General features: G+C 42.6%; 4 protein-coding genes across 5 annotated transcripts in view; 2 read left to right on the top strand and 2 right to left on the bottom strand.

Annotated features, from left to right (window-relative positions):
• Positions 1-515: 515 nt before the first annotated feature.
• Positions 516-8343, top strand: rnaset2l (ribonuclease T2, like). The gene is made up of 10 exons (XM_033993003.3): positions 516-606; positions 3656-3755; positions 4029-4086; positions 4772-4836; positions 5145-5205; positions 5609-5676; positions 5859-5972; positions 7160-7208; positions 7717-7791; positions 8037-8343. Exons 2-10 carry the CDS (start codon positions 3658-3660, stop codon positions 8226-8228), a joined length of 780 nt encoding a protein of 259 aa, XP_033848894.3. The 5' UTR covers positions 516-606; positions 3656-3657; the 3' UTR covers positions 8229-8343.
• A 1018-nt stretch (positions 8344-9361) lies between these two features.
• Positions 9362-18109, top strand: adad2 (adenosine deaminase domain containing 2). The gene is made up of 9 exons (XM_059004889.1): positions 9362-9489; positions 9614-9843; positions 10819-10935; positions 12411-12561; positions 13777-13944; positions 14531-14748; positions 15362-15596; positions 16242-16374; positions 16812-18109. The coding sequence occupies exons 2-9, from the start codon at positions 9618-9620 to the stop codon at positions 16920-16922; spliced, it is 1359 nt and encodes a 452-aa protein (XP_058860872.1). The 5' UTR covers positions 9362-9489; positions 9614-9617; the 3' UTR covers positions 16923-18109.
• A 15-nt stretch (positions 18110-18124) lies between these two features.
• LOC117394685 (ras-related protein ORAB-1-like) lies at positions 18125-23120 on the bottom strand. The gene is made up of 6 exons (XM_059004890.1): positions 21963-23120; positions 21400-21472; positions 21202-21297; positions 20181-20276; positions 19591-19722; positions 18125-19277 (listed from the first exon to the last, which is right to left on the bottom strand). The coding sequence occupies exons 1-6, from the start codon at positions 21974-21976 to the stop codon at positions 19056-19058; spliced, it is 633 nt and encodes a 210-aa protein (XP_058860873.1). The 5' UTR covers positions 21977-23120; the 3' UTR covers positions 18125-19055.
• A 106-nt stretch (positions 23121-23226) lies between these two features.
• LOC117394589 (nuclear apoptosis-inducing factor 1-like) overlaps positions 23227-26255 on the bottom strand; it is a 5416-nt gene continuing 2387 nt past the window's right edge. For both annotated transcript variants that reach the window (XM_033992906.3, XM_033992910.3), the window contains 3 exons: positions 25691-26161; positions 25167-25223; positions 23227-24750 (listed from right to left, as the gene is read on the bottom strand). In XM_033992906.3, the coding sequence (XP_033848797.1) occupies positions 24314-24750; positions 25167-25223; positions 25691-26161 (965 nt within the window). In that variant the 3' untranslated portion in view covers positions 23227-24313. The remainder of the gene's footprint in view (positions 24751-25166; positions 25224-25690; positions 26162-26255) is intronic.

The following is a 26255-nucleotide window of genomic DNA, read 5'->3' as shown; positions in this document are numbered from 1 at the left end:
CCCTATGCTTTACCAGACCTCTCTGTGCTTTACAATGCTTCCCTATGCTTTACCAGACCTCTCTGTGCTTTACAATGCTTCCCTATGCTTTACCAGACCTCTCTGTGCTTTACAATGCTTGTCTGTGCTTTACCAGACCTCTCTGTGCTTTACAATGCTTCCCTATGCTTTACCATACCTCTCTGTGCTTTACAATACTTGTCAATGCTTTGCACGCTTTCACTGCACTTTATAGTAAAAATCATATAGCAAAGTGTAATAGTATATTTTCATAAGGGTTAATTTACCATGGTTTATATTTTTTTAATATGCTTTACCATACCTCTCTGCTCCCCGACCACGCTTTCACTGTGCTTTATTACACTTTGCTGTGCTTTTACTATTTTCATAATATTTCGTCCCCGGTAACTGCGATAAGCAGAGACGTCAAGCCCAGTCTGAGAAAGAGAGTCTTGCACTTTGGAGAAAGGGAAGTGAAAAAACGCTGCACCACTTTTAGCAGTTTTGTTTCGCTGTCATGTTCTCAAACACCTGTCTGCAGCAGAAAAAGCTCAGCGGCATTGAAAACCACATTCATTCACAGCAGCTTCCTTAGCAAGTCCTGGGGTAAGTCATCCTAAAACAGCCCTGTCTATATTCTTTTGTTCTGTTACACATTTCAAGCGACAATGCAAAGCTTTCCTTTTGATTCTTGTGCTTTGATTGGGTACAGTATATAGTTGCTAACGCTTTCCATCTCCGCATTTGTGCACTGTTGACACACAGACTGAGTGACCAATATATCACAGAATGTGATCCACTAGTGACGAGACCATAAGCTATCTGAGAACTGTGTGTAGGGTTGGGATCAATTTTTGTTTTTCAGTTCCAATTCCAGTTCCAATTTCTTCAACGGAATTGGAATCCGAATTGATATTTTAGAGTCATGACAATTGCTGTGAGTGTTCAACTGCTTTCATTTGAAGCCAATTCAGCTGACAACACAAACAGCGACTTCAACTGAAGTAATTTGTCGCCACTGTGGTCAGACGCTCGTTTTAATTGTTAATCTAGACAGTGTGGGGAAGCTATAAAAAAGGCCACCGAAAAGCTTGGATATATTGTGAGAAGTGTTGAATTTAAATCAAGGGACGTAATGTTAAAACTTTACAATGCATTAGTAAGACCTCATCTAGAATATTGTGTTCAGTTCTGGTCACCTCGTGACAAAAAGGATATTGCTGCTCTAGAAAGAGTGCAAAGAAGAGCAACCAGAATTATCCCGGGTTTAAAAGGCATGTTGTATGCAGACAGGCTAAAAGAATTGAATCTATTCAGTCTTGAACAAAGAAGACTACGCAGCGATCTGATTCAAACATTCAAAATCCTAAAAGGTATAGACAATGTCGACCCAGGGGACTTTTTTGACCTGAAAAAAGAAACAAGGACCAGGGGTCACCAAATGGAGATTAGATAAAGGGACATTAAGAACAGAAAATAGGAGGCACTTTTTTACACAGAGAATTGTGAGGGTCTGGAACCAACTCCCCAGTAATGTTGTTGAAGCTGACACCCTGGGATCCTTCAAGAAGCTGCTTGATGAGATTCTGGGATCAGTAAGCTACTAACAACCAAACGAGCAAGATGGGCCGAATGGCCTCCTCTCGTTTGTAAACTTTCTTATGTTCTTATGTTCTAAGAGCTGACACTTCTCGCGAATCCCTGCTTCTCTAAACCTGCAGCTGGTAAACACCTCAAGCGAGTGGTGGGTGTATTTTTAGATTTAACAGTAGAGTAGACACCACACTTTCACTCACCCGGTCACATTGTCTTAATGCCAAGCTCTCTTCACTGTTATCGACACAGTGTTACCTCGTCCATGTGGCTTCATATAGGACAGCTTAAGCTTACACTTTTTTTACACACAGTTCTGCAGATACTGTACTGCAGCATCATTCAAGACGTTGAGAAAGACACTCTAGATGAAACGTCTTTCAAAGGATTTTTACACGTTTATTACATTACAGTGTGTTATAATAACAATGTGGACAATAATCCTGACGCTATCAGTGCACTAGAGCAGACATTTTGAAAAGAGCTTTGAAACAGACTTTAAAGTTATAAGTTGCCAGGACGTTAACAATGAAAAGAAAAATGACAGGTATGTTATTTAAACTGTTGGGGACGTGTAACGCTAGATTTTTTCAGAACCCTGCTACTTACTCTTTTAAGTTGAAAAGCTACCTGATAAATGATATCACCGTGTAACAATTTTTTTTTTTTTTGGTTCCTGGGTAGTAAGTGTTATTTCCTAATTGCTTATGCCTCAAAAGTATAGAAAATGGCAATTATTCCCCACAAACTTTGCTTTTGTGACCAGGACAGTGATATTTTGAAATTTACCTATTTTCCAGAACATTCCAGATAGATTCAGTGCTGAGTAAACTTGGAGTAACTTCTAGAACTTTCTAGAACTTTCCAGTAATATAAATAGTAGTATAAATACAGGGGCCTTAAGCCCACCAGTTCAGTTTAGTTCCAGCTGCCTAAGTGGATACATATCTGCATTTTTCTGAGATGGCATAAAGGTCAAAGGAGACTTCAAAATGGTGGCATTCCTGATGGGTCTCCAAGGTGGTTTTACCAAGTTTCCCTGCTATCTTTGCCTTTGGGACAGCAGGGACACCAAGGCGCACTACCACAGGCGGGACTGGCCACAGCGGACCGAGTTCTCTGTGGGGAGGAACAACGTCAAGTGGGAGCCACTGGTGGACCCCCGGAAGGTGCTGATGCCACCACTGCACATCAAATTGGGCCTTATGAAACAATTTGTCAGAGCTCTAGATAAGGAGTCGGCAGCCTTCAAGTACCTTCAAGACTTCTTCCCTAAGCTGTCTGAGGCAAAGGTCAAAGCCGGTGTCTTCGTCGGACCACAGATAAAGAAGATCCTGGAGTGCAATGAATTCCCCAAGAAGCTCACTAGTAAGGAGAAAGCGGCTTGGAACAGCTTTGTCACAGTGGTTCGGGGCTTCCTGGGCAATCACAAGGCCGAAAACTATGTGGAGCTGGTTGAGACTCCGGTGAAGAACTACGGCACAATGGGCTGTACGATGTCCCTCAAAGTCCATATCCTTGATGCTCATCTTGATAAATTCAAGGAGAACATGGGAGCGTACTCGGAGGAGCAAGGCGAGCACTTCCACCAGGATATACTGGACTTTGAACGCCGCTACCAAGGACAGTATAACGAGAACATGATGGGAGACTACATTTGGGGGCTGATTCGTGAAAGTGATTTACAGTATAATCGTAAATCTCGAAAAACTACTCACTTCTAAATCTTTTGTAGTCATTTTTGTATTACTTTAGTATAAATACATGTTAATTTGGATTCATATGTTGTTTTTTTCTGACTTTATGTGAACGAAAAGACACAAATTTGCCCGTTTTCTCATTGGAAATAGGTAAATTTCAAAACATCACTGTCCTGGTCACAAAAGCAAAGTTTGTGGGGAATAATAGCCATTTTCTATACTTTTGAGGCACAAGCAATTAGAAAATAACACTTACTACCCAGGAACAAAAATTGTGTTACATAGTGTATTTAAGGTTTAAATGGATGCTAATCCAGGAAAGGCACCAATCAGTTAGCAGGATTGTCCTGTTTGTGTTTCAGTAATGGATCTGGCTGCAGTGCTGAGTCTGCTTCTGATAAGCAGTCTGTCTCTCATCTCAACACAAGAAGAAGGCTTATTCCAAGAGGATCACCCCGAGAAGTAGGATTTGATTCTTTCTTTCATTTTAAATTTCATTTCAGAATTTAAACTCAGTAAAGTTTAGATGTAACATTGCTGCCCCCTGGTGTTTGATATTGCGATTTTCAGTTAACAAAATGTTCACAGGGTACAGAGTCAATAAGCCCTGGGGACACACCCCTACTGGGTTAATACAGGTAAAGAGCGGCGGTGTTAAGATCCGACATGGTTTAGATCATTAAAATAGACCCCGCTGTCACAGAAGATTGACGGATCGTGTCGCTCTGGCTGTAGATTCTGTGCCTGGGAATGCATGACGTTCACGCTGATGTGGCCAGGCGCTTACTGTGTGGTAAGTCGAATCCTACGTTTCTTTTTATTATTTTTTAAAATCCTTTACCAATTACAGTTACAGCAGCGTTGTTTACGGAAATTGCAATCGGAAAGATATTTTGTTCAATCATGCTGCAGCAATTCCAGTTTTAATCACAAGTGACACAAACAGCTGAACGTGTTCCCTGTGTTTATACTAAATAACCCAGCAATAATCGATCACAGGTACAAGTACAGAAACGCACAATGTGACTTTCATGTTTCTCAAACTAATGGGGTCGCTAAAAGTGGTTGAAAATACGGGAACAGTGACTCGGTTTAAAACACAAAGCGGAACTGCGAACGACTGAGCTTGGAAAGTGTGTAATTGTTAATTGATCAATTGTGTTAGTTACAATTACGCATGTGTGTGCCAAGGTTCAACTACCGTTACAATTACAATCCCAATTGGAATTGCAATTAATTACGAATTGCACAGATACAATTGCGATTGACTCCAGGACTAACTTATCCATTTCCTTTGTGAACCACAACCCGTGGGATTTTAGTAGTCTACCCATTCACTACAATAAGAAACTGTTTTTGTTTGTTTTTTACGTTCAAATAACGCTCAATAATACCAGTATATACATAAATAAATATATATATATATTTTTTTTAAGTTACACGATTGAAATCAAACTGATACAAATTCCCATTCACAGAGTTGGGCTAAGATCCACTGTAAAATCCCAGACTATGTTAAGAACTGGACCATACATGGACTGTGGTGAGTTTTTTGGGGTTTTTTTGGTGTACGGGATTGGGGTAGGGGGTGCATGAGTGGAAATAAGCCTCCCATTGCATAGCAGTTTGATCCATTCCAGGCTTTACTACAATTCTAGTTTAATAGGACACACCTGAGCTTGTTCCCTACACACTGTGGCTAATCAAGCTGGTAGTAAAACCTGGAATGGATCAAACTACTATGCAACGGGAGTCTTATTTCCATCCCTGGGAGGGTAACAGCTCAGAGAAATATTCAAAGCAAGCGTACCCTGCTTATAAAAGGTTTATTTAAAAAATTTTTATTTGTAGGCCGATGGTAAAGGAGAGAGTTTGTTGTGGATGCTGGCCTATCTTTCGTTCTGATCTCGAGGTAAAAACTCTGTTACATGTACACTGAAATCAAAAAGTCAATCTAAAGCACCTAACTATACAGCTCTGGAGAAAGGTTTTGCACCCCCCTGCAGAATGAACTCATTTTGCTTCATGAAGTCGAACGAAACCTGCTGAATAATGTTACGTTAACATATTGAATTTATTATTTATTTGGCAGATGCCTTTATCCAAGGCGACTTACAGGTATCACAGGGCAGTACAGGGTTACAATGCAAGATTCAAATTTGAATACAGTGTAGTTTACAGTAAGTGCAGATACTAAGATACAATATGAACTAGGAAGCAACAAGTTAGGATTACAACAAGTTATATGTACAATGACATAGTATCTTAACAGCATACCTCTCTGCCCGCCTCTCTTTCTCGCGGTCTGTTTGCAGGAGCTGGAACCTCAGCTTTCTCTGCTTTGGCCAACATTGATCAGCAAGAAATCCAACTACACCTTCTGGTAAGAGGGATCTGGAAACAGACAGAGAGACGGTTACTATCACCAGAGGCGTGAGACTCTGTTCAGGCACTGTGAAAGACTTCTAAGTCAAATTGAACTTGCTACGTTTCTGGATCTGACTGCTATGCAAAGGGAGTCTGATTTCCCTACCTGTGCTTGTGTGTGTGTTTTTTTTCATTCAGGAAGGAGGAGTGGCACAAACATGGAGCTTGTGCAGGGTGTGTGGAGGGGATGAACGCTCCTGCAAAATACTTCCAGACAGCACTGAAACTGCGCTCTCTCTACGACATCGACGGGTAACAGTTTCTCTCCTATCCCTCTCTCGCTTGCAGAGCTGTGAGGGGAACCCCTTCCGATTCATGGATGGGTTACCCAACTGTGGTGTTGATGCTGAATCACTTGGATCTTTTAAGACCCTGCTTTTAACCTCATCGGCTCACCGACGGGGGTCAGAGTTTTACATAAAATTCCCCATTTATACAGTTGGGTTTTTACTGGAGCAATCTAGGTAAAGTACCTTGCTCAGGGGTACAGTAGCAGTGTCCCCCAGCTGGGATTGAACCCACGACCCTCCGGTCAAGAGTCCAGAGCCCTAACCACTACTCCACACTGCTGCCCTTGGTACTGTGCATGGGTTAGACCTGCAGTCAATTCCAATTCCAATTCCAATTCCAATTCCAATTCCAATTCCAATTCCAGTTCAGCATCATTTTTGCTGAAGTTCCAAATCCAATGCCAGTGTGTTTTAATTATGATTACAGTTATAATGATGCTGCAGTAATTGCAATTAACATTAACACGTTCACTCTGTTTTTGCTACCCAGCAGTAATCACAGGTACAAATACAGAAACATACTCTATAAGGTTTTGTTTTTCAAACAAATGGGAGTCATTAAACGTGGTTGAAAATACCAGGAAGAATGTTCCCTCAGTGTAAAATCCAGCACGCGCTGTGAGCGATTAAGCGTGGAAAGGTGTGTAATTACACTGTAATTGATCTTACAATTACAAATACAATTACACAGGCGTGCCAATGTTAGAACATAAGAACATAAGAAAGTTTACAAACGAGAGGAGGCCATTCAGCCCATCTTGCTCGTTTGGTTGTTAGTAGCTTATTGATCCCAGAATCTCATCAAGCAGCTTCTTGAAGGATCCCAGGGTGTCAGCTTCAACAACATTACTGGGGAGTTGGTTCCAGACCCTCACGATTCTCGGTGTAAAAAAGTGCCTCCTATTTTCTGTTCTGAATGCCCCTTTGTTCAAGACTGAATAGATTAAAGTTGTAATGTTGCATTAAAATTACATTAGAAGCGCACTTAATTGCAAATTGCACAATTACAGTTGTAATTATAGCGCGGGTTTGAGTTCACTGTTTGCTGATAATTCATGTGCATTCTTTCACATGTGTTTATTTATTTATTTCACGTTTCAGATTTTTTAAAAATTTTAATTCATATCTTTCAACACCTTGTGTTTTCAGCGCCCTGCATGTGGCTGGCATAAATCCTTCGTGTAACACGTCATATCAGGTATAAAACGCTTTGTAAAATAAATGCGCGTTTGTGTGAGCGCTTCTTGTCTACGAGAAAAATAGAAATGTAATATATATATATATATATATATATATATATATATATATATATATATATATATGAACATAATTTTGATATTTTAACATAATGTCAAAGAAACTACAAATATATATATATATATATATAATATATATATATATATATATATATATATATATATATATATATATATATAACTACTGGAATCCCTAATAGTAGTGCAGTAGTGTTTCATGTTAGATTTTGAAATTTCAATGTGTCAGTTTTTAGTTAAGTATATGGAAAACTACAAAGCGGTGTGCAATTCAATATGTTAAGGTAACATTATTCAGCAGGTTTCAATCAAAATGGGTTAATTCTTTCGGGTGATGCAAAACTTTTGGCCACAGCTGTACAACGGTGCCCAGTCACATGCACCTGTAATCAGACTGAATTGCATCTCTCTCGTGAACTCTTCTCTAACCAGTTTGACCAGCTCCACTCTGCACTGGCTCCGGGACTGGGAGACCTGCACGTCACCCAGTGTGTTCAGGACCATAAGGTAGGCACTAGTCAAGATCCCTAAAATAATAGAGTCATCGTTAGAAAAGCATACATATATTTGTTTTATTGAGCCGCATGCACCCACTGTCTCCTAGCCGCCTATGACGTCACCGTGCATTTGCGTCTTCCATATCTCCATATCTCCCATATAGACTAGAAGACGTTTTTTTATTATCCCATGAAAGGGTCATACTCTCCGTTGATTGTGTGCGGCTGTGGTTTTCTTCCCCCTTCTCTGTGTAGAATCGGCAGGTTTTGGTACAGGTGAAAATCCCGATGTACAAAAACTTCACTTTGGGCTGCCACAGACACCACCCGACCCTCCGGGAGGACTCCCGAGAATCGCCCACCTCCCCCGGACACCCCTGCCGCCACGAGGAGCCCATCTACTACTTCCCCATCAGCCATGAGAACCCCGAAAACCCCTGCGGCTGAACACACGGGAGTCTTTTCAGAAGGTTTTTTTTTTTTTTGTGCAATGGTTGTTAATGAATCGAATGTAGCTTCTGAAAAGACTCCTCGTTGATCATTGTGTGGGGGAGAGGGGAGAGGGGAGAGGGGAGAGAGGAGAGGGGGAGAGGGGAGGGGAGAGGGGGAGGGGAGAGGGGGAGGGGGGAGGGGGGAGGGGGGAGAGGGGGAGGGGGGAGGGGAGAGGGGGAGAGGGAGAGGGGGAGGGGGAGAGGAGAGGGGAGGGGAGGGGGGAGAGGGAGAGGGGAGGAGGGGGGAGAGGGAGAGGGGAGAGGGCATATTTCTATTGCACTGTGCTCTGAATCCTGATGTATTTCAAAAAGTACGTCTACAGAAACCTTTGCATAATTAAGCGTCTATTAGCCTCGCTATGCTAGGTACAGTATTACATTACAAGTACTGTATTGTTGTGTAACTTTCTGCATGGCATTTTTAAACCACTGTTTCAATGTGAAATATGTTTTTGCGTTGGACTCATAATAAATTAATAAATAAATGTGTTTTCAAAATTATATTTTTGGGAATAAATATTTATTGTATCTATCTTTTGCATTATAATAATACATGTTTTTAATGTATATATTTATGGCAATATACAATCACACACACACACATATATATATAGGGCAGCTGGCTCTTTGAGCTAATATATATATATATATATATATATATATATATATATAGGCGTCTGACAAATAAATATATATATAATTTATTTCAAGAAATAAAATGCCTTGATCAAACAGCGTCCCTTACATTTTAAAATATAGTTGTGTGCAATATAAACTGGACTGTCAAATGCTTTTCTTTAGTCCAGAGGAGAGAAACCTGATATTTTTTTTCTATTTTGTAAACCAACACGGTATCACGTCACGCAGACAAAAACAGTAGCCTACACAATGCACGGTCCTTAAACGTGCAACATAACCAAATTCCCGTCGTTAAAATTCAGGAAATTGTTTAAAACGCATCGAAAACACCAGAATATTAAAAAAAAAAAAAAAAAAAAACTTGTTTATAAACACCTCCCTCTCTTTTCACGACATCATAAGACTCGATAATGGCCCCTCCCTTACTTAGCCCCGATTGGTCAAACTGGGACAAAGTTTGTCCCTTGCTTTCTTCTGATTCGGCCTCCACGGCTGTCAATCACGGAATGAGAATCAAGCCTTGTCGGGAAGACACGTGCGGTGTTATCGACGGTGGAAAGAAAGCGCAAACCGTGGGAGTAAGTTTATGTAAATATATTGTGGAGACTAATTTACTTTCAGTATAAACATTACATTCTAGAAACAATACAATATTGCCATTCATAAAAAAAGTAAAATACCACTATTTTGCCTTTGTTTTAGTGCGATGAATGCGGAACACGAGGCCACCGCGGTGAGCAGGCTGCTGCCCCAGCTCGCTGCTTCTCTGACGCGCTGGGTCCGGTGTGGCCGTGGCCGGGAGATGTGCACCAGGGCTGCCCCAGGGGAGAGTCCCCGAGTCCCAGCTCCCCTCGAACCCCCCTCCGAAACACCCCAAGACAAACTCGAGTCTGTGACTAGCGTGGGGCTGGAGAAGAGTCTGGGCCCGGAAGGTTTTCAAATCTATATTTGTTGTATAATTATATTACAGATATTGCTGCTGCACCACACCCACCTCCACTTTTCCTTATGTTCTTGTCGTTCTTTCCTTGTTACAGTATTTCAATACTTCGGTTTGGAAAATGCAGATATTCAATTTATAGCTTTGTACAGGAAACAGGGACAGAAGTAAGACCCCAATTGCATAGCAGATTCACCCATTCCAGTTTTTACTACAAGCTTGATTAGCCAGTGTGTACAGCTATGGCCAAAAGTTTAGAGTCACCTAGAATTTTAGGATATAGAGATAATTAAATGACGTTATGACGTTATATATGATAATGTAACATTATTCAGCAGGTTTCATTCGACTTGATGAAGCAAAATTAGTTAATTAAAGCTCAGTGGGCGTCTAATTAGGGCAGCAGTGTGGAGTAGTGGTTAGGGCTCTGGACTCTTGACCGGAGGGTCGGGGGTTCAATCCCAGGTGGGGGACTCTGCTGCTGTACCCTTGAGCAAGGTACTTTACCTAGATTGCTCCAGTAAAAACCCAACTGTATAAATGTGGAATTGTATGTAAAAATAATGTGATATCGTGTAACAATTGTAAGTTGCCCTGGATAAGGGTGTCTGTTAATAAATAAATAAATAATAATAATAATAATAATAATAATTAAACCAGGAACGGATCAAACTGCTGTACAATGTCTTATTTCCATTCCTGTATTTCTTTATTCCATTCTGACTTCCCTTATAAAAGTTTACCCCAGTAAAAGCATAGCAGATTGTTACCAGAAAAATAAAATGGGCTGCAGTTACAATGTTAACAAAGCTAGCCAGAGGTAATGGATTTTGAAGCCCCTTCATCCAGCCATCCTTCTAATGGTGTCCCCCGAGCCTCAGGTTTTTGGTTCACAGTTTGTTTGTTACGCTGCTCTACGGCAGTGGCGACAGTAAAGCCCACCCTCTTGTTTTTAATTCCCTTTCAGATCTCCATGAGCATCGCTGTGTCTTCGTCTGCAGCGAGCAGTTTGATCGCCTGCTGCAGGAATTTCCAGCCTACCACAGCTGCAAGAGCTGTCTGTCCTCTTTCATACTCGAGCGAGGTGAGCAGAGGGGTAGCGATCCGTCGCCTTGCTTTCTTTACGTGATGCATCGTTTGTAACGTGATTCAAGACCAAAAGCACAACGGCATAGCTTGTCATGGTTATGCCCTCTAAACCGGGCTCGTGCTTTGAGTTTGGCAAATGATGGCCTCTTGGTTAATCCAAGAACTCAATTAAAAACTACAATACAAGGGTTCTTTAGGGTCTGTCACTTTGGAACTTGCTTAATCGTAATAATATCCTACCAGCTGAAGTAGTAAAATCTAATATTGGAAATAGTATGAAAACAAAAACACAGCAACTATGCATATATTATTATTATTTATTTCTTAGCAGACGCCCTTATCCAGGGCGACTTACAATTGTTACAAGATATCACATTATTTTTACATACAATTACCCATTTATACAGTTGGTTTTTTTACTGGAGCAATCTAGGTAAAGTACCTTGCTCAAGGGTACAGCAGCAGTGTCCCCCACCTGGGATTGAACCCACGACCCTCCGGTCAAGAGTCCAGAGCCCTAACCACTACTCCACACTGCTGCCCCTTCTTTCATAACCCATCGCCCCATAGAATTAACTTGTTTTGCTTCATAAAGTCGAAATGAAACCTGCTAAATAATGTTACACTATAGGGTGGAATCAATGATTGCTAACATTAATCTGAAAAAAATGATATAACTATAAATATATATATTTATATATATATATATATATATATATATATAAGTCCCCTGTATATAAGCACATTTGAAACCAAGCTACAGAATATATAGACGAACAAGGGACATTATATACTGTCCCAGGGAACCATTTAGCAACAAATGGGCAACTTACCAGTTACAAAGACAAGAATAATATACTGATATTATTACTAGTTTTACTGCGACTATCACATCCCATTATAACATATCGAAGACCTTATTGATGCTGCAATATAACAGCTTCAATTGTACAGGAAATACATCAGATTGGAAATCATTATTTGTGCTTGAACCAAAAGACAATAACATTTGTAATTATTGTAGGAAAAAAAAAATAAGGCACATTAAAACAAACACAGCAGTGCATCAGATAAGTAACTCAAATGTGTCGGGTATAAACATAGAATCATGGTTAAGGTTAGCATTTGTTTTAGTGAGTAGGTACCAAGATCTGTGGAAGTGTAAGTGATCCCAGATTGAATGTACGATGGTATTGTCTTTTAGAGTGATGTTGTTTTTTCAACGATGTGTAATTACTGGCTTTCCAGGACACTCTTGTAAATGAGGCCTCGGTCTTCATGGGTTTTTGTTCCTGGTTAAAGCACGGAGGAATACATAAATACAATTCTATTCCGTCTATAAACTGGATTCCCTTAGTAGGGGCAAATGTTGTTCTTAGATGAGACAGCACCTTGATAGAGGCTGAACTTTTCTTGTGTCTTCCTCCCTCCCTCCCTCCCTCCCTCTGCCTGCCTGTCTGTCCTCCCCAGAGTTTGATGACCCCAAGGGGCAGCGTTGTGAGCGTTTCGAGTGCGTGTCTCTGGGCTCGGGAGAGACCTGCAACACGGACTGGCTCTGCTTCACTGGGAGCCACATCCACGACTGTCACTCCACCACCATCGCCCGACGAGCACTCAAGAGGTGTGCTTCCATTACATTTACATTCCTGTGACAGGGTCTTCCTCGTGTCACGCGTGTGGGTAGCCGCTGTTCAAGCATACAGAGAGACAGAGGTGGTGGTGTTGAAAACGCCGGCACAGGCGCGCAGGTTTTATTTCACAAACAAAGAAACAGAAAACGAAAGTAAAATAAATGTGGTCATGTGACGTTACCAGCGATGGTAACGCACAGAGGACTAGTACAACATTCTGTACAAAAAGTGCAAAATAAAACACACTCCCACAAACTATAAATCAAAGGTGCCGTGAAAACGGCAGGCCTTGCAGCAGCCCCGATCACAGTGATCTCTATGTTTTTATACTAACGCTCCGCCGAGACACGCCCACCTGCCTGCTGGAACAGCTCATTGCTTTCAGCTGCTGCTCCACGCAGACAGGTAATCGTCCACGGTGGAGCGCAACATCAGTTAAACAATTAATGAAATCAATTTACAACAAATAATGCAAAAATATACAATAAAACTACATATTTCCCCATGTGTAGGGCTTCCGCCCTGCCACAATTCCTAAACATGAACTAACCCTTACAAAGGATTACCCCCCCCAAGCACAGCAAGGGGTAATGAAGCACCGTGAAAGCATGGTAAAGCACAGGGAAGCAGAGAGGTCTGGTAAAACACACAGTTAGAGCAGCCAGGACTGCACAAGTTGACCCAATAATAATAGACACCTACACTTATTAATTTGCATTAAACCAGGACCTTTCAACTGAGGCCCCCTCGAGCTGCAGCCTGGCTGATTGGGTTGTGCTCCTGTCTCTCTGTCCTCCTCTCTCGTGACTGTGTTGTGCTCCTGTCTCTCTGTCCTCTTGTGACTGGGTTGTGCTCCTGTCTCTCTGTCCTCCTCTCTCGTGACTGGGTTGTGGTCCTGTCTCTCTGTCCTCCTCTCGTGACTGGGTTGTGCTCCTGTCTCTCTGTCCTCCTCTCTCGTGACTGGGTTGTGGTCCTGTCTCTCTGTCCTCCTCTCTCGTGACTTGGTTGTGCTCCTGTCTCTCTGTCCTCCTCTCTCGTGACTGGGTTGTGCTCCTGTCTCTCTGTCCTCCTCTCTCGTGACTGGGTTGTGCTCCTGTCTCTCTGTCCTCCTCTCTCGTGACTGGGTTGTGGTCCTGTCTCTCTGTCCTCCTCTCGTGACTGGGTTGTGCTCCTGTCTCTCTGACCTCCTCTCTCGGACTCTGCAGGTTCCTGTTGAAGCAGCTGCTCCTGTTCTTCAGCGGCGTCCCAGAGTATGAGGACCGGTCTATATTCCAGAGGTCCCCTGACAGCCCGCTGCTCCGCCTCAAGCCCGGGGTCTACCTGCACCTCTACACCAACAGGATCCCCAGGGGAGCAGCACAGTGCAGTCTCACGTGGGTCACCACATTAGCTGTTATTTACCATGCTAATACCAGGCATGGCTTTGGCCAAAGAAAGTGTGATAGTAGTGGCGAGGACTGCAGTCGTGGCAATTGTGCTAATTTTTACTATGTTCATTAGAAAAGCCCCAAATATATGTCTGTCAAGGTGTCGGTAGTTTGTCTATTTTTTCGTGCGATAGTGGTTTTGTATTTATTTATGCATGTAGAGCTATGGCCAAAAGTTTTGCATCACCTAGAATTTTAAAATATCTAAACATAATTTAGATATTTTATTTAACATCATGTCAAGAAACCACAAAAATGATATTGCAAAAGTCGGAAGCCATCATAGTAGTAAAGCATTTCGTGTTAGATTTCATGTATATGGGAAAACTACAAAGCGGTATGACATGTTAATGTAACATGATTCAGCAGGTTTCATTCGACTTTATGAAGCACAGCGAGTTAATTCTATAAGGTGATGCAAAACTTTATGGCCGTAGCTGTATGTATTTATACCAATCCCTCCATCTCTCCTCTCACAGGAAGTGTAGCCTGTCCTACCAATCCCTCCATCTCTCCTCTTCCCCTCTCACAGGAACAGCACTCCTCGCAGTCCCAGCTCCTCTCTGACGCTCCAGTGCCACGTCCGCGGCTCTCTGGTCTCCGCTGCCTCTGTGCAGCCCAGCGTTTGGGGGGCACGGGTCTGCTGCATGTCCGGCACCGACAAGCTGAGCCGCTGGGCCGTGCTGGGGGTGCAGGGGGCGCTGCTGAGCCTCTTCATGGAGCCGCTGCACATCACCAGCGTCGTACTGGGTAAGATCGAGGCTACAACAATAGCAGTAACAACAGGAGGGATGGAAATAAGACCCTAATTGCATGCAAATAAGAGAAGAAAAAAAAACCCCAGGAAGTGTGCTTTCAATAATGCTCTGAACTGTTACCTGTTGCAAAAAATCTCTCATGTGGGGCGCTGGCTAATTCGATTCAAATTGGCTTTTAAAAACAATGGCTTTGATTGGCGCTTGATTGTACAGGTGGGTGGGAAGAGCAACTGTTCTTGTTAGGGCTCTGGACTCTTGACCGGAGGGTCGTGGGTTCAATCCCAGGTGGGGGACACTGCTGCTGTACCCTTGAGCAAGGTACTTTACCTAGATTGCTCCAGTAAAAACCCAACTGTATAAATGGATAATTGTATGTAAAAATAATGTGTAAAAAAATAATGTGATATCTTGTAACAATTGTAAGTCGCCCTGGATAAGGACGTCTGCTAAGAAATAAATAATAATAATAATAATAATAATATGAAAGCAACACGTTTGCAAATCTCATTATTACATAACTGCTGAGAAAGCATTTCCAAGTACAAGTAATACCACGCCTCCGTTTTGTCATGTGGTGGTGTTGGATCGCTCTTCTGTTTCCACAGGGGACTCCGAGCACAACACGAAGACTGTCTCCAGGGTGATTAACCAGCGGCTGGGGGAGGCGCTGTCCGAGAGGCTGCCCCCTCCCTACGCGAAGAAGGTCATCTACTTCTTCCCAGGGGCGGCTGTGGGGCCCCTCAAGAGCGAGCCGGACTGCGAGGGGCTGAGCCTCAACTGGTGCCGGGGGGACTCTGGGCTGGAGGTGGTGGACTCTGCCACCGGGCGCGTGGTCCAGGAGTGAGTGGAGTTTGAGCTTTCACAATCACAATTTTTAAAACTTAAACACTCCTTTTATGAAGCCTATAATTATAGATATATAATAAAGAAACTTGATTAATTTTCTTTTTTTTTTTTTTTTTTTTTTAAGTACTGTAATCGTGCAGAAAGTACAACATAAATACCAAAGTATTTAGGATGTTTTTGGACCTTCGTCAGCTAAAATGCCGGAGTCCAGCGAGTTAGCTGATGAAAGTTTCTAAATACTTTTGTATTTATGTTGTACTTTGTGCACCTTCACTATTACTTTAATGTTGTTTATTTTTAATATTCTAGTGTGCATTGCATTTTAAATCCTTATATATATATATATATATATATATATATATATACTTTTTTTTCTCAACAGCTTTCTTGTAAGCACGGCTTCCACGCTTACAGATATTTAAAAGTGCTCAGCTTAGTCAATCTAATGACAGTCGTTTTGACTTTCTTTGTCTGTGTCTTCCATTTACACACTTTTAAGACCGATGAAGGCGAAATTCACCAAGGAGACGCTGCAGACTCTAGTGGCCCCAAGTAACGCCGTTATAAAAAGCAAAAGCTAACATTGTGCTGAAGGTTCAGTTTTCCTGACTGTATTTCTCCACCCCCACCCCTGAACAGGTCTCCATTTAAAAGCGGGCCCTCTCTGTGCAGCAGACTGTGCAAGGCGGGTCTTTATAGCGCCTTTCGGGCGGTCGCCAAAGAGGCAGGACGCCAAGAGCTGCTGGATCTCCCTTCTTACCGAGATGCCAAGGTAAACGCACAGATCGCCTTTATTTTTAAATGAATGTGATTAGCGGAAAGGATTGCAGCGCTGCGTTACTGTAATTCATGCATTTTTTTTACATTGCGAGTCCTGGCTCTCTGCAGGCTCTGCAGACTTCCATTGCATAGCAGTTTCACCCATTCTTACTACTAGGAGCTTGATCGGCCCCAGTGCGTATAGGTAACAGGCTCAAGTGTGTCTTATTAAACTCCGAGTGAAGCCCGTTGAGGTTCAAACTGCTGTGCAATGGGAGTCTTGCTTCCATCCCTGCTGGTGGCTCCAGTGCAGCGGTCTCTGCCAAATCCGTCAGACAGTCAAGCGCATGATCATTGCACTTGCTTGATGTGAAACGTTGCAGTATTCATGTGTCTCGCAGGCACAGGTTGCCCACAGTTTTTACTGATCTGCCCGTTTTGTTGTTTCAGATAAAAGCTGATCTCTACCAGCAGGCAAAGCAGCAGGTCAGCCACGAGTTCATCTCTAACAACGCCGGACCCTGGAACTCAAAGCAAATTGTGGACAACTTCAGCGTCTAAACCGCCCTTTCCCCAGCTCCCGGGCTCACTCAGGGCTTCACAGAGAAGCTAGGGTGCTCATGTAACAGGGATGGAAATAAGACTCCTACTGCATAGCATTTTGATCCATTCCTGATTTTTTTACTATGAGTTTAATAAGATAAGAGCTTGTTAGCTAGACTCACTGGGGCTGATCAAGCTGGTAGTAAAACCTGGAATGGGTGACACCGCTGTGCAATGGGAGTCTCATTTCCACCCCTGCATTATGTTAAGCAGATCGTGTGATTACATGTTGCGGCTGGTGATTTCTAGAACTGGGTGCAGACTTGGGGAATTAAATTAGATTTTTATTTATTTATTTATTTTTTAAAGTTTAGTTTCATTTATCTCTGAATTGAACATTCATTTAGGAAAACCCCCCAAAAATATTTTATTTTGTCAGTTTGCAGGAGTGCCCCTAGTTTATAATCTTCTAATCTTTACTGTCAGTTATTACCAGTGAAAACAAAGTCGATTGCAATCAATGAGATTATTAACTGACTGTCTGCTTCACACGAAAAAGAGTAATTCAGAATCCGAGTTCATGTAAGCGTCTGAAAATCACCGCGTATTGCATGAACAGTTTAGTTCAGTAATTGTCAGTTAGTTGTGTTGTTTTTTGGTTTCATAAGAAAAAGAAGCTACACCAAGTCTATGCAGCTGTTTGTCTTCAGTTAAATGTGTTATTTAAAAAAAAAATGCATTTAATGTGTTTCTTTTCATTGTTTCAAATCGCAACCCTGTGCTTATATTCATTTCTTTCAAAGAACAGTAATGGATGGAAATGACTCCCATTGCACAGCAGTGTCACCCATTCCAGGTTTTACTACCAGCTTGATCAGCCCCAGTGTGTCTAGCTAACAAGCTCAGGTGCGTCTGATTGAACTCATGTTTAATCCAGGAATGGATCAAACTGCTATGCAATGGGAGTCTTCTTTCCATTCCCTGAATAAGGCCAGCAGCCCCCAAGCTTAGTTCCAAGCATTTATTTTATTGTAACTCAAGTTAATAAGAGACAAGTTTACAGAGTTTATTTCACAGACGCAGTATGTCAATGTTTCTGTGTTTCTATAAGAAGGCTTGTTTGTTAAAGTGTGCAACTTTATTTTTTCTGAGCACACTGTAGTAGTAATAATTGAAAAGCAAATTCAGTAAAGCGTTTAACGTGAGTCTGTCTTACCTCTTGAGCGGTCGACAAAAAAAAACATTCTGCATCTTTTGAACTTTTTCAATTGATTCACTTTTGATTGGGAAACTTTTTATCAAAGACAACACAAGTCAATGGCAGATTTGTCACAGTAGTCAAAGAACACACTGATGTCAATTGTTTGTTTTTGTAACTGAAAGTCAGTTATCAGTTAAGGGGGATGGGGGATAGGGGGATGGGGGGGGATAAATCACTTGCTGAATTAGAAATGTTTTAAAATGGGACAGCCGACTCATCCGAAGAGTGCAATCTGGGACGAAATCATCTACAGTTTCTAGACTAGAAAGTTAACGTTTGCAATGACTCAAATAATACTGAATGATTAGAAACATCATGAAAAGTGAATACAAAAAAAAAAGTCATTAAAAGCTGCTTGGTATTTAACAATATTGCAGCAGACACACATACACTGTAGATGAACATGCATACATAGATACACTAGTGTGCACATTTACTACAACTCCTAAAGACTTATATCCGTTATATGCCTACCTGCATGAAAACCTCTGGATGTGACAGCTTCAAATTTCAGTCAGTAATCAGTGATATACAAACAGCAGGCACTCGTGTGAAAATGCTAGACCGCTTTGTGCTTTAATTAGGCTATACAACTAAAAAGTCTGATGCATATGACCATTTGTGGCTGTGTGTTCCTTTTCTCTTGACTATTTTAAATGATCTGCATGTGTGGCCTTTTAAAAAGCCATCAATTAAATCAGACCATCACTAATTTATCCTGACCATTTTGCAAGATTTATAGTTGCAGTGGTTTGATTTCATCAGCACAACAAATCCAAACTACAGAAACAATGAGGTGTTCTAATAAATGTGCACATTACTATATATATATATATATATATATATATATACACACATACTGCACTGAGCGCTCCCCAGCTCCCAAGCATCTAGCAACAGCTGCTGTCCTCCTCCCCTCCCTGCTTTCCCCCTCCAGACCACAAGGGGGAGCTGTGGATCTGCGCGGTGCTTTTTCCCGCCTCGCTCTGAACGGCGTCGGTGCCCACCCGCTTCTTGATCTCCGTCGCCATGGTGACGAACGCCCGCTCCACGTTGGTGGCGTTCTTGGCGCTGGTTTCGAGAAAGGGGATCTGAAGGGACAAGGCGTACTCCTGGAAACGGAGAAGAGGAGAGGTTGACACCAGGAGGTTCCTCACTGCGTGTGACCCTGAGCAAGTCATTTAATATCGGGGGAGACGTGAAACAAACGAGGTCCTGTCGCAAGTGACTCTGCAGCAGCAGTTGATGATGAAGCAGAGTTCACCCCCCTAGTCTCTGTAAGTCACTTTGGATAAAAGCGTCTGGTAAATGACTAAATAATAATAATAATAATAATAATAATAATAATAATAATAATAATAATAATAACGAGGGAAGAACAGTTAAAAGGCGGGTCTAAACGCTTTGAAAATAACCCTGCGTTACCTTTCCGGTCGTAGAGTCCACCACCTTTCTGGAGGTCAGGTCGCATTTGTTTCCGACCAGCAGTCTGCTGACGTTTTCGCTGGCGTAGCGGCCGATTTCTTCCAGCCAGTGCTTCACGTTATCAAAGGACTCCTGCGGGCAGGACAGCGGAGAAAGCGGCTCGTTAAACCGTGCTTTACATTTGTATTTATTTAAACTAGGAGATTTACCCGCTGAGACCGAGGGAGTCCTGGAAAACAATTGCAAAAGCGCAAACGGCACAATATAAACGTGCGTGGTTCACATCAGCAGTCTACAGATATCAAGGAATATCATAATTTAGGCTTATCTATTTGTTGATGTGGACTGGAGAAGTAAAAACAGAAGCTTTGGTTCTAGCAATTCCCAATGCTGTAAATGGGTTCAGCAGGGATGGAAATAAAGACTCCTGTTGCATTGCGGTTTGATCCATTCCTGGTTTTACTATTTAATAAGACACACCTGAGCTTGTTGCCTAGACACACTGGGGCTGATCAAGCTGGTAGTAAAACCTGGACTGGGTGACACTGCTGTGCAAGAGGAGTCTTACTTCCATCCCTTGTTGCAGGTACCTGATCTGTCACATCGTAGACGATGATTATCCCGTGAGCTCCTCTGTAGTAACTGGATGTGATAGTCCGGAACCGTTCCTGTCCAGCCGTGTCCCACTGTTAGGAGGTTTTAGAAAAACAAAAACGTTTTCTGCAGGTACATCTCTGGCCAATAGGAGGCTGTGTGGTCCAGTGGTTAAAGAAAAGGGGCTTGTAACCAGGAGGTCCCCCGAGTCAAATCCCACCTCAGCCACTGCTTCATTGTGTGACCCTGAGCAAGTCACTTAACCTCCTTGTGCTCCGTCTTTCGAGTGAGACGTAGTTGTAAGTGACTCTGCAGCTGATGCATAGTTCACACACCTTAGTCTCTGTAAGTCGCCTTGGCTAAAGGCGTCTGCTAAATAAACAAATAATAATAATAATAATGTTTTGCATCGCTCTATAAAATGAACAGTTTGCTTCAAAGGAAACCTGCAGAATAATGTTAGGTTAGCTTATTAAATTGCATACTGCTTTGTAGTTTCCTAGATACCTGACATCAATTAAAAAATGTGACATTTGGAAATCTAACATGAAATACTACTGTACTACTATTATGGCTTCCGTTATCATTGTGTAGTTTCTTTGATTACATGATGTTAAATAAAAGATCTAAATAATGTTTACATAGTTCTTTTTTAATGATGTCTCAATCCTAAAATTCTAGGTGATGCAAAACTTTTGGCCAAAGCTGGAAAATGACACCAAAACAGGGATGCCAAAAAAAAAAAAAAAAAAAGACTCCCACTGCATAGCAGCTACCTTGCATTGTCTGGGAAGCAAGCAATCTGAAGTAAACTGGTTCCATCCTGTGATTTGAAACACCAGTAACCATTCCTGGTTTAAACATGAGTTTAATAGGACACACCTGAGCTTGTTACCGATACACTGTGGCTAATCAAACTCGTAGTAGTAAAACCTGGAATGGGTGAAACTGCTGTGCAATGGGAGTCTTATTTCCATCCCTGAGTTTAGCGTTTGACAAGCCAGGAACTCCTCTTACAATCTGAAGCTTCACAGTCTTCCCCTCCAGTTCGATGGTTCTTATTTTGAAATCCACTCCGATGGTGCTGATGTAGCTGTCTGTGTACGTGTCATCCTAGAGGCGGGAGGGGAGCAAAAATAAAACAGAAACTAAAGTGAACTGACGTCCGATTCCCAGAGCAAGAGAGTTTTTTTTTTAAACATAAAATAAACTCACTGCAAAACGGAGCAGCAGACACGACTTGCCGACCCCAGAGTCTCCGATCAACAGCAGCTTGAACAAGTAGTCACTGTAGACAGCAGAACAATGGATCAATCCAGGAACCCCTCTATAATGTTCCACTGAATGATTCTTGCAAAACATCCAACGATTAGGGAAACCTAACAATATAACTGGACACTTTTAAAAGCAATATTTCTTACATTATATATATATATATATATATATATATATATATATATATATATATATATATATATATATATATATAATATATACACACACACACACACAGTAGCGGGGCTGCACAATAAATTAATTACTCAATTCTTCCTAATCCTTTAAATTGTATAGATTTCGGTTTTAGATTTTTACATTTAAAAAATAATAATTACTACAACTGCTGCTAATCATCTTGTTATCAAGTTTGTTACAACCAGAACTCACTCTGTTACCTTCCAAGATGGAGTAGCTTTGTACAGCTAGCCTAACCATAACTATCTTCCATCTTCTCCTACGCTGTCAGAACGTTCCTCTTAATAAAGCCACCAAATACTTACTACTCTGGGTTCATGGCTGGGTCAACGCAGTGCAGAAGGAGGGTGCAGACTGGAGACACAGTGATTTCAATTCTAGTAATAATAATAATAATAATAATAATAGCAATGTTGTTGATAACAGAGGGTTCACCTGTGTAGTATCTTCACCGTCTTCGTAAAAGACCAGCAAAGCTGAGTGAGCTGTTGACAAAGCCATCATTTATTTAGAACACAGATTGAGTTACAGGTGATACCTACCTGTCTCTTAAAGCCGCAGAGTCACTCTACCAGCCTTGGAACAAAAAACATTTGCCAGGCGCGCTTTGTAAAAATTCCCAGGCTGAACAGGCAAACGCAGTAATGCGTGTTTGTGTGTGTGCTGCGTTTTAACAGCAACCGTTGCTTCAAATGACTTTTTTTTTTTTTTTTTTTTAATGTACCTGTTGATGATTTTTGCAGTTACTCAGATATCGCGTCTTTTTTGATTTTGTGATCAGTCTGCGTTAGGGTGCTTTGACCGAGTTCAGGATCTGCTGTTCGGCCCCAGTTGCCTGCAATGTACTGTAAACGAGATCAGCCAAACTGTCTTTAAGTGCAGCATCCTCTGCTGTGTGGATGTGTATAGCCAGCGAAACCAAAACTAGATGGCGCTGGCTCTTACTTTTATAAAGACGCTTACTTTTATAAAGCCTGTGCTACATATTTCTATAGCAGGAAACTGTAACCCAAGAGCAGCTCATGAACTCCCCTCAACACCGACCTTGGAGATTCACAGGCGTCCAGGCGTGTCAAACTCCAGTCCTCGGGGGGCCGCGGGGTCTCCTGGTTTTCATTCCAACTTTAGCTCTCAATCAACCTCATTGGTATAACTGGACATGTTTTAATGTTTTTTCAAGGTCTTTTACAGTTGAGGATTTAAAAAATGCGCTTCATTCAAGGCACACGACCTATAAAACATTGTGGGGCCTGGAGAGAAGTGTTAAATGTGTCCGATTTAAGTAACTGAGCGCTTGGGTGGAATGGAAGACAGAAGACACCGCGGCCGTCCAGGAGCTGAGTTTGACACGCCTGTCCTAGACACAGACAGACAGCAGAATCGAAGAATTCAATTTAGTATGTCACAAAAAAGTTTATGCAGCAAAATTTTATTGCTATCTAAGAAATAATGTCAAATAAATTACTAAATGTACACACATAATTATATATATATATATATATATATATATATATATATATATATATATATATATATATATATATATATATATATATATATATATACGCACATACACACACACATATACAGTATATAGTTGCTGAATGCCGCTAAATAAATAAACAAACAAATAAAAAAATCAGACTCAAGTCACAGTTTTAGAAACAGCAGAAAGTAAGTTTACAAACAATGTATTTAAGGCAATGTAAAATGCCATCCTGTCCAAAACTGAGGTGAAAGTTTTGGTTAACACTCCTGAAAAGGGGGGTGGGGGCAGTGATAATGCACGTAGCGCTAGCGACAGTTAAGAACACGCATTTGAAAGCCGCGGTTAGCGTTCTGGGGGGAGGGGGAGGGGGAGGGGGAGGGGGAGGGGGGGGGGCAGGGGGAATCGTTGTGACTGTGAAGATTCCTGGGTCAGTTCACTACAGCAGATCAGTGATAGCACTTCTTTAAATGAGGTGCCCAGTGATGCTAATGTTCGTAATACTCAAGGGTTAAGAACACGTCCCTTGTAAGAAAATGCATCCGAAAGCCTCGCTCAGCACTCCTTTAAAAGAGGGTCAGCGAGCATGACCGTGGAGCGAACAAGAGGGAAGAAAATGCATTAGAAAGTCACTTTGTTCACAGTGCTCAGGGGTGTACCGAAACAACGTTTTCACAGTTGCCCAGTCCTGGATCCTGATCATTTCAATAATATACCTAAACCAACTGAACCCCAGGACTGGGTGCAGCAGCAGCAGCAGCAGCAGGGCTAGTGTGAGTTTCTAACCCTGCTCAAACTCCTAGCTCCTGATCATTTCAATATTAGTAATAATAATAATAATAATAATAATAATACTAGACTTCATTGAGGGGAGTTCTGAACCCCAGGACTGGGTGCAGCAGCAGCAGCAGCAGCAGGGCTAGTGTGAGTTTCTAACCCTGCTCAAACTCCTGGCTCCTGATCATTTCAATATTAATAATAATAGACTTCATTGAAGGGAGCTCTGAACCCCAGGACTGGGTGCAGCAGCAGCAGGGCTAGTGTGAGTTTCTAACCCTGCTCAAACTCCTGGCTCCTGATCATTTCAGTGTTAATATACATCATTGAGGGGAGTTCTGAACCCCAGGGCTGGGTGCAGTTCAGCTGGTGGGTCGTGGCGGGCAGCGTGTGTCAGCGCCGTGGGGCGGGGTGTCCGTTCAGCTTCTCCTGCAAGGTCGTGAGGGCCGCGCTGGCAAAGTCCCTCAGCACCTGCAGGGATTCCCTCTGCAGGGCCAGGGAGTCGCGCACGAAGTCCTGCTGGGTCTCCACTGCCTGCTGCAGCGACTCGGAGAGCAGCTCCATGGAGCGCGACACAGACCGCAGGAGCTCGTTGGAGGTGCGCTGCTCCTGCACGCTCTGGGCTGCGTTGCGCACGATCTCCTCGCGTGTGCTCACACCGCCCCGGTGGGCCAGGCTGGGGTGGGGGGCGGGGGCTCCCCTTCTGTGTGAGCCCCCCAGGAGAGGGGTGCCCTCCTCAGCAGGGGGCGCGGAAGACGAGGGCAGGGAAGGTCTGGATTCCTCGACTCCGATCTCCTCTCCTGTCAAATCGATCGACTCCACATCCTCATCTGAAAGCAGAAGGCGAGGGCAGGCGTCAGTTTTCACTGCGTGTGATTTGCGTTCAGGATACTTCCCGGTTTTATGTGTGTTTTGATTGGATGATGCTGTGAAATAAGGTAACTTGCCGTCCTTGGACTGATTTGATTTATTTTTATGAATGTTTAAAAATTACAACCTCTAGTATATTAATATTATCATTAGCGTTATTAGTATTATGATCAATATGAAATCAATTCTGATATAGAAATACTAAAATAAACTAAGTACATTAAACTAAAGTTTGTTTTATGTATTACAAAAATGTAGCACTGTTCCGCGTTTTATAGTTATCTTGCTAAGGATCGTTCCACACCAAGTTAATTAAAAAATATAGCTGTGACACATACATACATACAATTAAAAATATATCTAAGAAAAGCATTACCCTCGATAGTCTGGATTTCATATTGTAGCTCATAAGAGGACGCTGTGGATTCTTGCCCTGGAAACACAATTAAAAAAAACAATTAAGTACAGTGGTGTGCAAATGTATTCGAACAAACATTTGTCATTTATACCGTTTTATTTACCCACCAGCATGAAAAACTCTGGGTGTGAGAATTGCTGATCAGTAATCAGTGATACAGAAACAGCAGGCACTCGTGTGAAAATGTGGGACCGCTTTGTGCTTTAATTAGGCTATACAACTAAAAAGTCTCACGCATATGACCATTTGTAGCTGTGTGTTCCTTTTTCTCCGACTATTTTAAATGATCTGCGTGTGTGGCCTTTTAAAAAGCCATCAATTAAATCAGACAATCACTAATGTATCTACCCTGACAAATTTTTGCAAGGTTTTCAGGTTGCAGTGGTTTGATTTCGCATGCACAACAAAGCAAAGCTGCAGAAACAAAGGGGCTGTAGCTCCACAGCGTTGGTCAGCACCCTTTTTAAAAAGTTAAGACTCACGCGATGCAATGCAGTACATGGGAGTTGGGGCTGGATTCTGTGCAGGTGACAGCAGAGGCATCTCAGGCAGGCTTGTGACAAAACTCTCAGCCGCAGCAGCAGCAGCGCTGGCGGGAACACTGACCGAATCGGCGCTTGCCGTCGCTCCCTCTTTGTCCCTGATGCCAGCCCTGGCGCCGAGGCCTCTGCCCAGGGAGGAGGCTCGATGCTGGGGCGGGTGGCGCTGCCGCGTGCTGGTGAGCTCCAGGATCTGGTGGATGATGGCCTCCACTGGGGTCAGCTCCTCCGGCCCCTCTCCGCCCCCCGCGCACCTCGCTGCCAGCCGTCGCTTCACGTCGCACTTCATGTCCGACCACTTCTTGATGACCTCGATGATCTCCCGGGGGCACTGGCTCACCCCGTTGATCCGGGCCGTGATGTCGGCCCACGTGCGTTTCTTCAGGTTCGACGGCACGCCGTGGTTGAACTTGCCTGGAGTGGGGAGGGAGGAGAGGCCAGAGCTGGTAACTTATTGCAAAACTGTAACTGGAGCTGACCCCTGGCACACCTGCAGTCGCTACAGTAT

Source organism: Acipenser ruthenus, chromosome 30, assembly GCF_902713425.1.
Source record: "Acipenser ruthenus chromosome 30, fAciRut3.2 maternal haplotype, whole genome shotgun sequence".
In the NCBI taxonomy this organism is placed as follows: domain Eukaryota; kingdom Metazoa; phylum Chordata; class Actinopteri; order Acipenseriformes; family Acipenseridae; genus Acipenser; species Acipenser ruthenus.
The sequence above is the reverse complement of the archived record's forward strand: the minus strand, read 5'-3'. Positions and strand labels throughout refer to the sequence as shown.